The 18,290-nt window shown below is 39.6% G+C and overlaps 1 protein-coding gene across 1 annotated transcript in view; it reads left to right on the top strand.

The window, feature by feature from the left end:
* Positions 1–17,992, top strand: part of LOC122797666 (vitelline membrane outer layer protein 1-like) — a 190,691-nt gene extending 172,699 nt beyond the window's left edge. Inside the window, exon 4 of the mRNA XM_044066207.1 lies at positions 17,541–17,992. Within this exon, the coding sequence (XP_043922142.1) occupies positions 17,541–17,838 (298 nt within the window). The 3' untranslated portion in view covers positions 17,839–17,992. The remainder of the gene's footprint in view (positions 1–17,540) is intronic.
* Positions 17,993–18,290: the final 298 nt, after the last annotated feature.

Here is an 18,290-nt window from a genome sequence, read left to right as displayed (position 1 = left end):
GGTAAAACTTGGTACTGCCCTGCTTGTTGATGTACCAAAACACTGACATGTTGTCTGATTGAATTGCAATTGTTCCTAAAGGGAGGACAGATAGAAAGGGCCTGCAATGCTAAGAATGGTCTTCGAAGCCATTATGCAAATTACAAATGGCAGCTACAGTAACTGGACCTTAATTGTGGAAACAGAAGCTCCTTGATCAAAAAGCCTGGCTAAAAATTCCAAAAGTTTCTCCACCAGTGCAGACAAGGGATTAAGATCATTATCGCATGCCCAAATGGAAAATCTCTTCCACTTGCTAAGGTAGAGTTTCCTTGTGGATGGTCTATGGGAAGCCAGTAGAATTTTTTAAACTGGGGAAGGTAAATTATTTTTTGAATTGGGGAAGGTAAATTATTCTGCCTGCTGACTAGTGGAATTGGAGGAACCAAGCTGTAAGAATGAGGTTTTGAAGGTTGGGGTGCACCAGTCCCTGCAGGTGAGACAGCAGGTCTGGAGCTGGGTCCAGAATCCATGGACGGTGAATTAGGTAAGGCCATAGGAAGGGGAACAAAACTTGTCAAGTCCCAAAGGGCGCAATGAGGATCACTTTGCTTCTCAAACTGCTTGCTTTCTTAAAAAGGGGAATGACAGAGAAAGGGGAAAAGACTTAGAGTAGTCCAAAAGGCCAATCAAGAAGAGCGCATCTCTCGAGGACTCCCCCTGTGGGGGAATTTGGATAAAGTAGCTGCTGCATTTGTTGCTCATGGGTAATACAAAAAGGTTGCAGCAAGGATGGCCCCAGTGACAAAAAATCTCCTTCGTCACTCTGGGATTAAGAGACCACTCATGAGGTAGGAGTATGCATCTGCTCAGTTTGTCCGCTATCATGTTTGAGCTCTCCAGAATGTGCATTGCTGTTAGAAAGCGGTTGGAGGATACCGGCCATTGCCACACCTGAGTGCTTCCCAACACAGGGGGTAAGACTTGATACTGCCGTGCTTGTTGATGTACCAAATCACCGACATGTTGCCTGAATGAATTGCAATTGTTTCTAAAGGGAACCCCCTCAACCCAAGGCCATAGTGACCAAGGATGCCTCCCAGATGGGGTGGGGGTATTATATGGGAAGAACAGTCCAAGGCACTTGCTTCCTGATAGCTTGGAGGACTAGAAGTGCAGGAGCCTTGTCTTTGGAGAGAATGGCTTGTACTTGGGATTTTATCTTCTGTAGCCTGTGAAGAGGAAAGGAAGCTATGCAAGAGATGGTATTCAGACAAGCTCCTATGAACGCTAGATCTTGAGTGGGACTTAGCTGAGATTTTGTTCGATTCACTGTGATGCCCAGATGAGCGAACAGGTGCAGAATGAAGTCTGTTGCTTAAAGCAGTAGATGCCTGGTGGGAGCATTGATGAGCCACTTGTCTAGATAAGGAAACACTCTGAATCCATGCAGTCTCAAGTAAGCTGTGACTGTTGCTAGAAATTTGGTGAACACCCTGCAGGGTTTGGTGAGACCAAAGGGCAGCACTCTGAACTGAAAGTGACTGGCTTCTAGATGAAAGCGGAGGAACCTTCTGGAGCGTTTGTCCATTTTTATGTGGTAATACACATCTTGGAGGTCTGTTGAGCACATTCAATTGTTTTCCTCTAGAAAGGGAAGTACAGACTGAACCGTGACCATCCAGAATTTTGCTTGCTGAACAAACTTGTTCATCAGGCTGAGATCTAAAATTAGTCTCAAGTCGCCTGTGTTTTTTGGCACTAAAAAGAACCTTGAGTAAAATCCGGATCCTATCTGGTCTGGTGGGACTTCCTGGATTTTTTTTCTCTAGAAGCTTTTGAATCTCTAAGGCTGCTTGGTCCCTCTGATTAGGTGGAACATCAAGGAGTCTTCATTTTGATCTTGGAAAAAGGGTGACTGGGATATAGTAACCTCTGACAATAATCCTCTGCATGCAAGTATCTGAAGTTGCTTGCCACCAGGCTGTTGAGTGCAGTGAAAATCTTCCCCTGACTGCTTCCAGAGGTAAACAATCTTCCCCCCTTTCAGGAGCACTGGTAGGGTTGCCCAAAGAAGGATTCTCTGGATCCCTGATTCTGCGGGCCACCTCTGCGTCAGGGTAGGCGTCTTGACCCATTAGAGCTTCCCCCTCTGCCCTGAGGGGAGCCTCCACCACATGTGTCCTGAAAAGTCCCTTGGGATTTTCTGAACCACATCTTTCCGCTCCTCTGATAACTAGAGTAGGGTCTTTCCATCCTTCTCACACTTGGCTAGAGTCTCTTTGACTTTGGGGCTGAATAAAGAAGATTTATTTATTTATTTATTTCAGTTTGTTAACTGGGAAAGTCCATTGGGCCAAGGTAGCCCGTTTTCATTGGAGGCCTGAGGAGAAAAGCTCCAGACAAAAATACAATATACAATGTATTAGTACAGCATATGAAAACAACAGTTTAACATTCAAAATACAGCAAGGCAAGATTTTACATATCTTGAAATATATGAGCTGAGTCAATCACTTATAAGACATTACCAAAAACAATAAATTTATGTTCATTTAATACACTACATGTATTTAGTCAAAGGAATTTTAGAGAGATGAATTGAAGCAGTGGCAGAGATTAGAGTAGAATAGAATAGGGATAGGTATCCGGAATCAGGTAGGATGAGTAGAGGTGAGAGTGGAGTAGGGTTTTAAAGGATGGTAGGTTAGGGGTAGTTCTAATGTAAGGGGGAAGAGAGTTCCATAATCTGGCAAGGGAGAATGATAGTAGAAGTTGCCTTGGTGTGTGTAAAGGCTTGTAAAGTTCTAAGAGGTTCTGATTTGTGGATCTAAGTGTTTTATGTGACTGGTGAAGTTTTAGGGAAGAGGAGAGTGATGGACAGTTAGAAGGTTTGAAAATTAGCTTGAGTGCTGTAGTTAGTTGAAGGAAATTTAGGTAGCTTGGGAGTTCCAACCAATTTAGAGCATGTAGGGAGTTGCAATGGTGAGTAGAGGATTTGGATCCTGTGGCAAACTTTGAAATTTTGTTTATAACATGAGGAAAGTTTAGATTTTAGGCATGATTGGAGGTTAGAGAGTAGTGAAGCTCCATACAAAAGGGAGGGTAGGAGGTAGGTGGTAAATAGGAGTTGTCTAGAAGACAGAGAAAGGTAGTGCCTGTGTCGATAAAGCATACCAAGTTTTTGATGAGTCTTTTTAATATTGATTTGTAGGTGGATATCAAATTTTAGCTGGTCATCGATAAGAACGCCCAGAAGTTTTGTATGGGGAACTATTTCAATAGTTGTTTTGTTTAGGCTAAGTATAGAGAAGGATGCTTTGTCAGCAGCTGCATGTCTAGAAGGGGTAAAGATCATTATTTTAGATTTGGAGGAATTTAGGGCTAGGTGATTGTCAAGCATCCAGGACTCAGTGGAGGAGAAGGCTTCTTGCGTAAGGTTTATTAGTAAAAGAAGAGTTTGGGATGAGCAGATGATAGTGGAGTCATCTGCATATTGCACCAGTTTAGCACTGGGGATCTTTTGGTGGAAATCATTGATGAAAATGTTAAATAGTAAAGGACCCAAACTAGAGTCTTGGGGTACACCTGTTGGGGTGTGAAGGAAAGAGGAAGTGCAGTAGTTCCATTTTACAGCTTGTTCCCTGGCTGAGAGATAGCTAGAGAACCATTTGATAGACGAAAAGGAGAGATTAAGATGGGAGAGTTTAGAAAGTAGAAGCACATGAGAGACAGTGTCAAAAGCTTTAGATAAGTTGAGGAGGAGCGTAGAAACTATGTTCCCAGAGTCACAAGCAGAGTTAATGATTTTGAGGAAGGAAAGAAGGGCAGTGGTGGTGCTATGTCCTGGTATTAACCCGTGTTGGGTAGGAGTTAGGAGTTGGTTGCCCAATAGGTAGGGTAATAGTTGGAGGTGAATACATTTTTCGAGTATCTTAGAGATAGGGGATAGGATAGCAATAGGGCAAAAGTTGGAGATTGAACAGTTTGTACCTCCTTTATGGAGGGGGAAAGGCTTTTTTCCAGAGGTATGGTACATAGGACTCCTGAATGGAACGATTGATTAGGATGCTGATTGGAAGGGCTAAGCCATCAGCAGCTAGTTGGAAAAATTTGAATGGAATGTCATCTGGGGCATTAGAGCAAGGTTTTAACTTTTGTAGGAGCTTTTTATAGTGTGGGTAGGAATGGATTTGAGAGTAAAAGGGGAGGACTTAGGGTTCATGGATGTTAAGTTTTTGTTATCAGTTAAGTTGGGGGGGATGTTGTTAGGGAAAGAAGAGGTGAGTTTGCCTATGGAGTCAATGAAAAAGGAGTTAAATTGGGTAGCTAGGTGGAGATCTGGTGTGTCTGGGTCAGGGCAAGGGTTCTCTTTTTTGCCTGGGAATAATATTGATGAAATACTATTCCAAAATTTTCTGGGGTTGGTTTTATGATTATTTTGAAGTTTAAGGTAGTAGGATTTGCAGTCAGTGGCTATTTGTTTTTTTACTTGATTTCACAGTTGCTTGTATTCCGCAAGAGAGTTGGGAGTTTTGCATTTTTGGTAGTATTTCCAGATTTTATCTCGGTGATGCATAAGTAGTTTTGTGTCTTTAGTTAGCCAGGGGGCTGTTTTGGATCTGAGTCTTTTGGTTCTACTAGGGGCGAAGTGGTTAAGTATATCAGTGAAAATTCTATTGAAATGTGAGACTGCTCCCACATAAATCCACCACTACCAAAGAGCTTCCACCAACTGTTCTTCATCTCCAAACCTGGAGACCTCATCAGAATCAATTCCAAAAGCACATTTCCTGTTCTTATATACTCAAGACAATTGAGTCACAAATTAAAAAACTGAAAAATTAACTAATTAATCAATAAAACAATAAAACAATGAACAATGAAGTGGCTGGCAGTTTAAAACAATCAATGGATATCTTTAGACAGGGTAAAAGCATTTCAAACTCCTACATAGTTGTTGCAACACATATTTGGGTGTTATGTATTTTATATACACATACATAAAATAGTTAAATATATCATGAGAAAAAAATATATATATGTTATATATATATATGTAAAAACAGTATTGAATAAATGTCATTTCAAATCAATATAGTGGTATATTGATTAAATAAATAAATAAATATATAAATAACATAATATATAATCCTAAAATAGTTTAGTACTAAAATAATTTGTTAAAATAGTCAGTGGGGTGGTTCAATTGGTTTAAGTATGTTTCTTAATTTGAGGGCTGGTGTTATGGAGATGTGGTCATTAAAGCCCTTACCACTACAGGCATCTAGCCTGAGTTGCCATATCATCTCCCTATATAACAATTTTGTCTCCCAGTCACCCCCTCTATCCAAGTGATCAACTTTTTCTTAAATGTCGTTCTGTTTTAAAATTTACAATAAACCAAATATACCAGACCTTTAGTGTAACAACTATAGTATTTATTAGCTTTCAATGTAATATTAACACTGGGTAGTTTTATATGTTTTTCACCGGCTATAAATGGACACTGGGCACATCTCCCACAATATTACATTGAAAGCTAATAAATACTATAGTTGTTACACTAAAGGTCTGGTATATTTGGTTTATTGTAAATTTTGTGGGGTATATTTGAGAGACATCAATAAATAATGCCTTATATAGACACTCCCTTATATGTGAGAAGGCTGATTTTAAATTTTGGGTGGTCGAGGTTGTTGATCACTTGGATAGAGGGGGTGACTGGGAGACAAACTATTTTAGGATTATATATTATGTTATTAATTTTTCAATTTTTTAATTTGTGACTCAATTGTCTTGAGTATATAAGAACAGGAAATGTGCTTTTGGAATTGATTCTGATGAGGTCTCCAGGTTTGGAGATGAAAGCTAAATCTGTGTTTTTGTGTATAATAAAAGAACAGTTGGTGGCGGCTCTTTGGTAGTGGTGGATTTATGTGGAAGACAGCCTTCATTGAGTTACTGCATTTGTTGTTTGCGAGTGTATGGTTACTGAAATGTGAGACTGCGGCATCTAAAGGGAGGGACTTTAGGGGGTTCCAGTCTATCTGTTTTAAGGTATTAGAGAAAATTAGGGGGTTGAAGTTTTGCATGTTGCGGGTGGTAATGTGTCTGTGTTGAAAGAGGATAGTGGAGGGGGAATGGCATATGTAGGCAGGGAGATGGTCACTATGTGAGTCTGCGAGAGTACCACTATCAGAAACTCGGTTTGGGTGGGAGACTAGTATCCAGTCAAGGATGCTACCTGTGGTGTAATCTTTGTTTGGTCTAGTAGGGGTTTTGATTAGCTGTGTGAATTGATATAGGTTGATACTTTGAGAAGGGGTAGATGAGTCAATGGAAGACCAGTTTATGTTGACATCGCCTAGGATTATAGTCTCACTATTTATGTTGGAAGTGAACCAGGCACAAATATTTTCCAGTATAGGGATATCGTTACCAGGAGGAATGTACAAGGAGGCAATGCATAAGGTTTTATTGTTATTTACTTTGAGAAGAGCGAGCGTTAGCTCGGCAGTGTCAAATGAGGGTATGGGCTTAGTATAGGGTGTTACTGTTAAGGAGAAGGAGAAGAGTAAGGCTACTCCTCCACCTTTCTTTTGAGGTCTGTCACTTTTTATAAGTTTATAGTTAGGGGGCATAATTTTGGTATCTTTTATGTGTGGTTTTAACCAGGTTTCTGTGATAGAGACAATATCAGGTTTGTTATGAGAGATCCAGGCATGAAAGGAAGGTATTTTATTACAAAGGCTCCTGGCATTAAGTGTGGCAAGGAGAAGAGATTTGTGGTGCAGGGGAGAGCTATGTGAATGTGGTTTAGAGGTGGAGTTATATGAAGGCCCTGGGTTAGGGTGTATGTCTCGAGAACGTTGGAGGAGGGTGATAAATTTTGAGTACAGTATGGATAGGTATCTATTTTCTAATGGGTCATAGGTGTAGATATTGGAACCTAATGAGGTGAGTTTGGTGGGTATGGGAAGTGGTTTACTAAGGGTAAGGAAGAGCTTCCTTTGAAATAGAAAAAATTCATTATGTTTGCAGAGGTGGGGGGACACTTGGGTTGTAAAGGGAAGTCTTTTTTAATGTAAATCGCAGTTGTATGAAAGGGAGGGGAGTGCAGAAAATTTGGGAGACTAGTAAGGTAAAGTAAGCAGAAGAGGATTAGGCTTAGAAATAAGGGTATTAGAGCATAGGCAGATTTTGTTTGCATGGTGGGAGACAGAGTGTGATTTGAGTGAGAAGGATGTGTAGGAAGAGAGATGGTTAATAAGTTTGAGAGGAGAGGATTAGAATGAAATGTGTGAGAGTGTATTCACAGGGATACAGAAGGGTGGAGTGGAGGGGGGAAAAGGCAGTTGTAGTAGTGAGTGGATAAGGAGTAAGTAGGGGACAATATTTGGAGGGTTTGGCTAGTGGCTATCCTGATGGGGTACGTACACTAATCACCTAGTAGGGATAAGGTACAGTCAGTTATTCAGTAATTATTGAGGCAAGCAAGTTACATAAAAGCATACACTATCCCTCGCCATCTAATCCAAATCAAGATCTGTCAAAAGGAGCATTGATGAAGGAAGACTTGAATGGCTCTGCAAACTTACACAGGTGTGACATCTTATGGCAATGCCTGAATCAGTTAACCTGGTCACCCCTTTGGCTGCATGCACAATTAGCCTCATGGATGAGCTGGAAATGCACTCTGGGATGCTATTTTATCCTGGACCTCCTCAGACACAGCTCCTTCTAGGTTATCTGATAACGCATTGATCAGATCCCTCTGGAGCCTAGTGAAATGTGTGAAAAAATTCAAAGACCTTAATGTGAAGGTCAAAGAAGTGTATACCACTTTCCCAAATCTGTCCATTGCCCTGGACTCTCAGTTGGGAGGATAAACAGAGGAACTCTCTTCAGCTAGTTCCTTTTTGGTGGCCGCTGCCACCACCATGGCATCTACTGTTAACCCTTTTACCCACTGCTGGTGGTCCTCAGGAGCAGATTGTATTTTGTCAGGTCTCGAAGGAATTGGTTCTATGGAATCAGGAGCCTTCCAAGCCCACTAATGAGATTGTCAGCAGGAGAGGTCACCAAAGAAGTAGATGGGTGAGCACCAAAGGCTTGCAAGTACACTGTCTCCTCAGAGTTACTATCTTTGGGCTTTCAGTTACCCTTCTGTTTGAGGATCTCTCTGAAGGACACGTCTTCCAGGGGTGGCCAGGGAGGACCCTCCCCATCATCAAAGTCTGTGTTTTCTGCGACCGATTCCTCAAGGGAATCTAAGTGTTTCCTCTAACACTTTTTCTTCCGGGGAGGCTCCTCGGTGGGAATCTCTGAGGAGGACTCGGAAGAAGAGGAGCCCTCTGCAGGGGAATCTTGCAGCCTAGGTGCCCGCTGTCCAGGCGTGGAGGTTGCCAGCAGCTCTGGGCAAGAAGATGTCTGGGAATAAAACTCCAGCAGAGAAGGGGCCAGCTGAGAGCCTGCAGAGACCAAAGCCCTCTCCACTGCCTAGAAGGCCAGCCCCCCAGAAGAGAGATGCATACCTCTCAACCGTACCGACTTTCTCTGTTTTTACTGGTTTTGAGGTCCAAATAATGGGGTGCCATGATTCCCAAGTGGCACCTCTTAATTTCCGATTTTCCCAGGTTTTATTTTTAATTTTGTTTTTTCAGCCTTTTGACCTGACATCATCACATGCGCAATGACGTCATCTCCGTGAACAGCCTGCCAGCTTGTTGGAACTGGGCTCGAAGGTAATGCATGAGCATTTCTGGCTGCTCCAGGTAAGGACAAGCATTTTTTTCTTTCACGTATGATTTGTTTAGCACAAGCTGCTGCTGCAAGCCTGCAAGGGAAGGGAATTTTGGTTCGTTATTTTATTATATTGCTGCTATTCAAATTATGCTGCAAGGGAAGTGTGTGTGCACTTCTTTTCTTCCATATATTGTCGGTTTAGTACAAGCTGCTGCAAGGGATTTGGTTCATTATTTTATTATATTGCTATTCAACTTATGCTACAAGGGAAGTGTGTGTGCAGTTCTTTTCTTCCGCATATGGTTCATTTAGTACAAGCTGCTGCAAGGGATTTGGTTCATTATTTTATTATATTGCTATTCAACTTACGCTGCAAGGGAAGTGTGTGTGTGTGTGTGTGTGTGTGTGTGTGTGTGTGTGTGTGTGTGTGTGTGTGTGTGTGTGTGTGTGTGTGTGTGTGTGTGTGTGCATGCGCACGTGCCTATCAGATAAACACAGTAAGATATTTGAAGAAAGTTTGTGCTGCAGAAAGTATAACTCTTACACTTCTAAAAATGAGACATGTATCATATGTTTCAGGTTTGGGGGGGGGGCTGAAATAAATGGATACTTGCATGAAGGACTTCCTGCTAAAGCAAATAAAAGTTAATGAACAAACTGCACAATTGGTAAAGAAAAGCAGATCAGTAAGAATCTCTAATGACTTTATGACAACATTAAATGGAGTTTTCCATTGTACATCCATGCTTCGTGTTAAGACTGCATGACAAGTCAGGGGATCTCATGCAAGAATGATTCTGAAAGACTAAAATGAAGCTACAGAGGGCTTCACTCTCTCATTTAACGGAAAAAAGGGTTACGTGCCTATTTAGAACAGATATTGAGGTCTGCATAAATCCAAGTAAGTAAAAAAACACAGAAACACAAAATTCTATAGCTGTACATTTGTCATACAGACTAATCATCTGGCACACTAACAAATCATGAAACAGTTCAATTGCACAATTGCATTGTGAAATAATCACCTCCCAGTTTCCCAAATATATAACACAACTATAAAGCATCAAATAAAATAAACTATAACCAGGATACCCAATTAAAAATATATTTGCTCAGATGGCATTTAGTCAAAATGGCCAGTCTATGGGTACATTTGGATTAATCAGTTTTCAGCTCAGTGATCTATCATAATTAATAAAGGCTAAGTAAAACAGAACCCAATTTTTGGTGTTCTGATAAGTGGAAAATCGTTTGACAAGACAAACCTTCAAATCATTCTTGCAGTTACAAGACATGTCCAGACAACATCTGCTAATCAAAATATATAAACGTTTTCACCACAATAATAATTTTGTATTTGTAGTCAGTTGATCCCTGTCTGTCTGGTAGACCAATGACCAGGTATTACAAATCACATTCTTGATGACATGATCATTTGTAGCAGATGGCCATGAAATGTCCACTAAAAATGGTTAAAGGGGTATGCTTTTTTGAGCAGTTCTAAAGACATGAAATTTTTCAGGCAATACTGTGTTTTGGGCTCATGACATGAGCAAAACCAGAAAAAATGATGCAGTTATCGATGTTTGGTAACATTTCCAACCACTTTATTCTTCTGAAAAGGTCAGAGTGCAGAAGTGAACATTAAAATACTGCATTGTTGGAAAAATCATCTGTCTCCCTCCCTGGTTATCTCCATGTATTGTGAATAAGCAGTCATATTTGTTTAGTTAAATTAGGTTATTTGAGGTAAAATTTGAGATAGCAGTCTGTGAAGGAGTCAGTTAGTGATGATGGTAAAAAATATGAGTTTGGAGGAAGAAATGAGTGACATGAAGGATTGAAAGATGCAACCCAAGTCAAAAGGGTATGGCTTTGATATAAAATAAGTGACAATAGAGGTGGGAGAGCTATGACATGATTTATGGCATACAACAGAACATTAATTTACCAATGTGAGATAACTGAAGGTTAATGGAGCTGAAAATGCTGACTTTTTGCATGACCAATGAGGAGCCATAATGCCAGTTAAGCAATACATTGGTAAGATTTGGGATAAGGCAGACGTAATGGATGAAATAAAATGTGTGGAGACATTTGCAATAAAATATAAAGTTTGGAAGAAAGAAATATGAGTATTAAATGAGAATAAGGTGTGGATTTATTGAATTAAGTAAAACAAAGATGACACAGTGTACAGGCTTTTTAAAAGAACTCATTGGGCCAGATTCCAAAAGCTATTTGTGGACAGCACAGCAAACTGAAGGAAGACTTTCATGGACCAGCTGCAGACATGATTTCAGAAGACATGCTGCAAGCAGTCCAATACTTAACAATTCATTGTAGGATAATTACAGATTCTGTGCACATCCAAAACACATTGTGCACACCTAATGCAACCTGAATGTGACAAACTGCAACATCGACTCTGTTTCCAAAATCCTTGGCGTATGCATACCTCTCAACTGTACAGATTTTTTCAGAATGTCCAGATTTTTGCTTCATATTTTTGGTCTTTTTTTGTAAAATTGTGGTTTTCTGTCAAATTATTGGCAAATAACTAAAGTTTTAAGTTAGAAAATAATGAGTCATTTGGGTTCCCGATGTCATACCCTTCAGAAAATTCATGCTAATGTAAATCTTGTTATTCTATCAACTTTCTAAAGTTATAAGACTAATATTTAAAAAATGTCCCTATTTTTGGGCCTTTGTCCCACTTTTTGTATGGCTTTGTCCAGATTTCTTGCAGTAAGAGGTATGGTGTGTGTGTGTGTGTGTGTGTGTGTGTGTGTGTGTGTGTGTGTGTGTGTGTGTGTGTGTGTGTGTGTGTGTGTGTGTGTGTGTGTGTGTGTGTGTGTGTGTGCATAAAATGCCCATTAAAATATACCTGGTGGCTAGAGTTACTCAGGCTCAAACTATGTACCTTGGGTACAGCTAGCAACAGCCTAAATTCCCTACCAACTACCACTTGTGAAAACTGTCCAGATGTTTGCCTCATATTTTTGTTCTGTTCTATTCCTCATAAAAGCTGTGGTTTTCTGGATTTTTGTTGCAAATCAGTGAAGGGTTGAATTCACTAAATAATGACAGGCATTTTAATTTCAGACTTCATATTCTTCAGAAAATACATGGTGATGCAAAACCTTTTATTCTAGCAATTTTCTAAGTTTATAAGATCAGTATTTGAAATCTGTCCCTATTTTGTGGGGCTGTATTCCCCCATTATTGGCTTTGTCCAGGCTTTTTGTGCTAAGAGGTTGAGAGCTATGGTGAGAACTGAATTCACTGAATATGTTTGGATATTGGCTTTGTCCATTTGTTTTGTGCTAAGAGGTTGAGAGCTATGGTGAGAACTGAAATCACTAAATGATACCCATTTAAGTTTCAGTCTTCCTATCTTTCAGGAAACAGTATGTTGCTCTGACTATAGTGCACAGGGCCCTGGGGCCAAGACTTGGCAGTGAAATGCATCATGGTAACATAACATTTTATTCTAGCAACTTTCCAAGATTATACAAGCAATGTTTAAAATGTGTCTCTGGTTTTTGGGCTTTTGTCCCCCCCCCAATAGATTTTGGCTTTTTCCAGATTTCTTGTGCTGCAAAGTTGAGAGACACAGTTGAGTGTCGAGTGGATTTTACACGGAGTTGAGAGCTTCAGGGGAAGATAAGTTTAGTGCTGCTTATAGTGAGTATGCTTGCATTGTTAATACCATAACAGGTTTAATACTTGCTTTTGATGCAGAAGGCTGTGGGTTCTACTCCCACAGTATGTAGATGCATTGCTGATATTGTACTGCATTGTACTTATAAAGGGGGTGGATGCTGCAGTCCGGAGAATGTCCACTTTGATGGTGATAACTAGTAACTATGAACCTATTATCAGTTTGCCATCCATTCCCTATTGCAATATTACTAGCTTACCATTTTTTTAATGTAACATGGGCAATTTATTCCTCAAGGGCAACAGGCACTTTATTTGTAGATGAAACAATGAAATATAAAGTTGCTTGCTAGCAGCAACCTCTTCATTAGTTACAGATCTTATTAATGTGAAATTATTTAGATGACTTTTACTTCTGCAGTGATTCTGCATATTTACTGATACTGGTGGATTGTAGAAGTTTGAGTAGACTTTTATGATGGAAATGCTCTGAATTGGGCAGTTTGTCATTATTGGTGCATGCATTTTGTTTAATCATTTACGGGGAAAATGTTCAAAACAATAAATTTAAAACACTGTCTAACAACTGTACTTTATTATACAACAAATATAATTTAATACAATCAGGAAGGTGTATCCAAGAACACATGTATGTTTCGTGTGCAAGGAGCCTATGATTTGAAAACAGCCCAAATTTAATTTTTATCTGCCACTGGCCAAATGTATTTTCTTTGAATGTGGGTTTCTATGCTGTTTCAATGAATGTGAGTTTCAAGGGCGGAGAAGTTCTAATGTTAAGTCTATTGTCATTGTGCGTCTGCATTGCTTTGTTTAACAGATGTCTATTAGTCTTTGTGCTGTAAAATAAAAGTTTTAAATGAAATCCAAATCATCGTAGAAGTAAAGCAGTATGCACATTACAGTGTTTATGGTAAATGGGGTGAAAAAGCCAAGTAATGGGACATTGGAATGGCTGCAGGGGGGAGGGCTGTATATGAGGAGGCTCCATTCGACCAAAATTTTGTGAGGGGGGAAGGGCAGCAAACTCAAAGACAGCCCCGGGTGGCACAAACTGTAGCTATGCCACTGATCAGTAGGCCATGAAGAATGACTTTTGGAGGTCCTAGCAAACTATAATATTTTTTTCCTAAGATTAGAATATTGCCTACCATTAAATGCCCTTCTTTTACCATAAAACCAACATACTGCGGTCTGTAAGTCACCAAAAACAAAATCCTAAGGTTCATCATCTTCTCCCTTCCCAGTGAACATCATTGCTACGCATTTAAAAGAAAATGGTTATCAATTACTACAGGGTCTGGGTCTCTGGGGCCATATTTTTGTCTGTTCTTCAGTTTGCATTTGAAAGTTGATATCCCACAAATTCACTGGAGTGGGTGGGGTTACATAATTGTGTATGCAAATTTTATGTTAATCAGCATACAGATTTGTACCTACTTTTCATGGGCCTTTGTCCAGATTTTTGATGTTTCCAGGTTGAGAGGTATAGAGGGATGGGAGCCTGGAACCAAGAAAGAGAACCTTGGAACCAAGGTCACACCCTTTTCTGGCAGACCTACCTCTGAAGCAGGAGCTGAGGAAGGGCCTATACCCACCAAGGTCCCCATAGTTAAGGACAACTCCAAATAAAAGGCAGGAGCCAATCCAAAACCCTCGAACCTGACAGCAGAGCCATGGCCCCAGAAGTCTACCGGTTCCAAAGGAACTGAAGAAGTCAGAGCAGATCCTGGAACCAAAGGGTAAAAGGCTGTCAGCTGATCAGCTGGAACCAGTGGGATCAGAGTGGGAAGTTCTAAAGCCTCCAAGGAGGTAAGAGGAGGAAGTCTGGGTGGATTCCTGGGAGAAAACACCCCAACTCCAGAGGGGAGAGGGGTCTGGGAGGAGACAGAAAGACCCCCAGCCACTAGGAGCTGATCCACCAACCTCACAAAATCTCCTTCTGTGAGACTCCTAGAGGAATGGAAAGATAACCCAGAAGAGGATTCTGGCCTTTCTAGGAAAGGACTGGGTAGCTGCCCCATGAAGGGGTCACTAGAAGGTGAATATCTTGTCCTGAGTGTGTATATAAATTCTGATTTCAGCACTGAGAGGATTTGCAATGTCTGCTGCGGTGCAGTAGGAGAGGTCAGCACTGAGCGGGAAACTGAAGAAGTCAGTGCTGACAAGACTGGCACAGAGGTTTGTGGTGCCACGTGGGTAGTCTGCTCCAAACGTCTTGGAACCTTAGCTTTTGGTTCCGTGGAAGTGGTTGAAATGGAAGGTTTATGTTTTTTAGCACCAGTGCTGAAGGAGAAGTCTGCACCGAGTGGCTTGTCTTGGTACCAGAGTCCATTTTAGAAGTTGATGTATTGGCCTTGGATAAGGCTTTTTTGAGGGGAAGACTTGTTAAGCCCTTTTAAAATTAATTTATTCCTTCACTCTACCAAGGCACAGTTACTAAAGGCCTGGTAGACAGTACATTCCTGGCCCAAATGGGCTGGGTCCAAACAATATACACAGAAAGTGCGTCCATCGTAGTTTGGCATTTTCCGCCCACAATCCTAGCACTGTTTAAAACCCGTAGTGCCTTTTGATTTTTCAGCCATGCTGACAAACACAAAAGAAAAATAGAGATCAACAGGTGGAACACTCTCTCTCTCACACACGCACACACACACACACACACACACACACACACACACACACACACACACACACACACCAAGAAAACAGAAAGAAACCTACCAGCAATGGTAGAGAGGGTTACCAAGGGATTGGTAAAGGAGAAAGAAAATACCAACTATGGTAGTAGAGAGTGACACAAACAAGTAGAGAAGGAAGGACAAAGGGAGGGGTACTACCAACAATGGTAGGGACAGAATACTGTAAGTTATGGAAGAGAAAACACTCATTCAACCAGAAAGATGGGTAGAGAAAAAAAGAGAATATAAAGAAAAAAAATATATATATATATATATATATATATATATATATATATATATATATAAACAGGAAAATGGGATTAGCTATTAGTAACTAAAGAAATTTTATGTAGCTGCGAGAGAAAACAAGCGATGCATCTTGCAACAAGAGTGTCAAACGAGATCTGAGGTAATATAGAAAGGAGTATTGTGGGTAGAGTCTTAGCTCAAGAGCTTTTGGTTGGCATGAGCTGTGTAACGGACAAGCCTGTTCCGAGAATCGGAACGGAGTACCCAAAGGTCAAGGATAGATGAAGACTGACAACATCAAATCAAGTATTACAGTATTAGCAGGATGGTTTCTGAGGAACTGAGTTTTTGATGAGATGTAATCCACAATCATAAACTAAGCTTTTGTAAAGTCACTCTTCTAGGAGACATTCATTTTTTATAATTTTAGTTTTTGAAGAAGGCCATAATGCACTGCATTAAAACATAGCAGAATATTGTAAACACCAAAGAGATAGCCCTGCATTTAAACTGGTGAGTATAGCATCACAGCTTTAGTTACCTTCAAAATATGATCTTTGTCTCACATCAAATGATGTTGAAGAATGTGTCATAATATCAGTGTGCAAGGAATGTGATGCCATATTACTGTAGAATAACATTTTTTGGTAATGCTAGTTAGAGTTACTGCACATTTAATAGTATGCTTTAAAGGAAGTACTACATGAATCTGACAGTTGGTATTTTAGGCCGCATGTTACAATGTAATTTTATAACTTGAAAAGTAATTTTGTATTCTTCAAATTACATTCTGAAAAATGCATGACAATTTTGCATTTAATCCTAGGTTTAAAATTATGAAAAGACTGGCAAAATATTGAGGAAACAATAAATTCATGAGATTGCATTTTGATTATTAACTTGGACAACCACCAGTATTTTTTATTATGCAGTTTATTAATTTTATACAAAACTTGTTATAAATGAGACAGATGTCATCTTTGTCTGAACTAAAATGCGTGAGTTTAATTGAAAAAGAGATTTTATGTTGTTTGTACAAAATAATCTGAGCAAAGTGTGTAGCTTTTAACAGTTCTATTGCATAAATTAGGATCGTACTTGCTAGACCAGAGGAAAAAATTAACTCCCATTGTAGCTATTAGCCTACATGATATTTGGGGAACACAACTTTGTGACTTGATTAATCTACATGATATTTGGGGAACACAACCTCGTGACTTGATTAACCTACATGATATTTGGGAACACAGCCTCATGACTTTACCTACATGATATTTGGGGAACACAATGACGTGACTTGATTAACCTACATGGCATTTGGGAAACACAACCTTGTGACTTGATTAACCTACATGATATTTGGGGAACACAACCTTGTGACTTGATTAACCTACATGATATTTGGGGAACACAACCTCGTGACTTGATTAGCCTACATGATATTTGGGGAACACAACTTTGTGACTTGATTAGCCTACATGGTGTTAGGGAAATATAACCTTGTGACTTGATTAACCTACATGACATTTGGGGAACGCAATCTCGTGACTTGATTAGCCTACATGATATTTGGGGAACACAAACTCATGACTTGATTAATCTACGTGGTATTTGGGGAGCACAACCTTGTGACTTGATTAACCTACGTGATATTTGGGGAACACAACCTTGTGAGTTGATTAGTCTACATGGTATTTGGGGAACACAACTTTGTGACTTGATTAACTTACATGATATTTGGGAAACACAACGTTGTGACTTGATTAACCTACATGGCATTTGGGGAACACAACCTTGTGACTAGGCAGTTATAGGAATTTTGAAAAGAATATTGTAAGTATTTTGTTTCCCTGCAGCATCTCGAAAGTCTTGTCCATACCCATTGTCAAATCTGATTTGCACATGCACATTTACACAGACCTTCAAATGTATCTTACAGGTTGTATTTTTCATCTGCAAAGCATGCAAAGTTTTTGCATTTACAAATGGCTCTTTGTATAAATAAGAACTATTAACAGTAATAATATGATTACGCCTAATAATGAAATATAAACAGACTGCATTATTAATTTCTAACTGCTGCTAATTAACTTTGCTCCATTATTTGTGTTTTTTTTAAGAGCATGGATGACAGAGACTCTAGAAAGTGACTGACAATTTGTAACAAAGCAATATCTAATTAACAATCATTTCTTACAGATATGGAACCTGGACTCAAATTACGTGGTGTCCAAGAGGTGCTTTAACGAAGTTCCAGTTGAAGGTTGAACCTTCCCAGGGAGTTCTTGATGACACAGCAGCTAACAACGTTAAGTTCTACTGTAACAATGGGGCTATTATTGAAGGAGCCGGGATGGACTTTGGAGAGTATGGTGGGTGGAGTAATGAGTGCAAAAATAGTGCAATATGTGGCATTATTACCAAACAGGAACTGTATCAGGGGGTTGTTATTGATGACACATCACTTAATGATGTCCAGTTTTTTTGCTGTGAGTAATCTTCATATGAATCTATACTCATTCATTTTAACTAACATGTAAATGCCAGCAAGCAAAACACACACTATCCTGACGTAAAGATTCTTAGTAAGGAAAAGGTGCAATTATTGCATATTTAACAGTACTGTTTAACAGAAAAAAACTGGAAGAAAGCTTAATACATGGCCATCTGGAATAATAAAAATAGGATATGTACAACATTGAATGTTTTGTGCATTTCTTGCTGTCTTCATTTGTTGATTTGTATATATAATTTGCAGAAAATCATTTTTCTGAGTAAGAATTCTTCTGTAGGCTTATAAATTGAGAAACACAACAATTCCCATGAAGCTAATGTTTGTGCATAGTAAGTATTTTGTATATTTGAAATACTTTTAAATGGTTATGAGTAAAACTAATAACTTACAAGTATTGCTGTTGTTGTCACTGTGTATCTGAACTAGGTGTTAAT

Source organism: Protopterus annectens, chromosome 3.part1 (assembly GCF_019279795.1).
Source record: "Protopterus annectens isolate FY-2018-M chromosome 3.part1, PAN1.0, whole genome shotgun sequence".
Lineage (NCBI taxonomy): Eukaryota > Metazoa > Chordata > Ceratodontiformes > Protopteridae > Protopterus > Protopterus annectens.
This window is presented reverse-complemented; position numbering and strand designations above follow the sequence as displayed.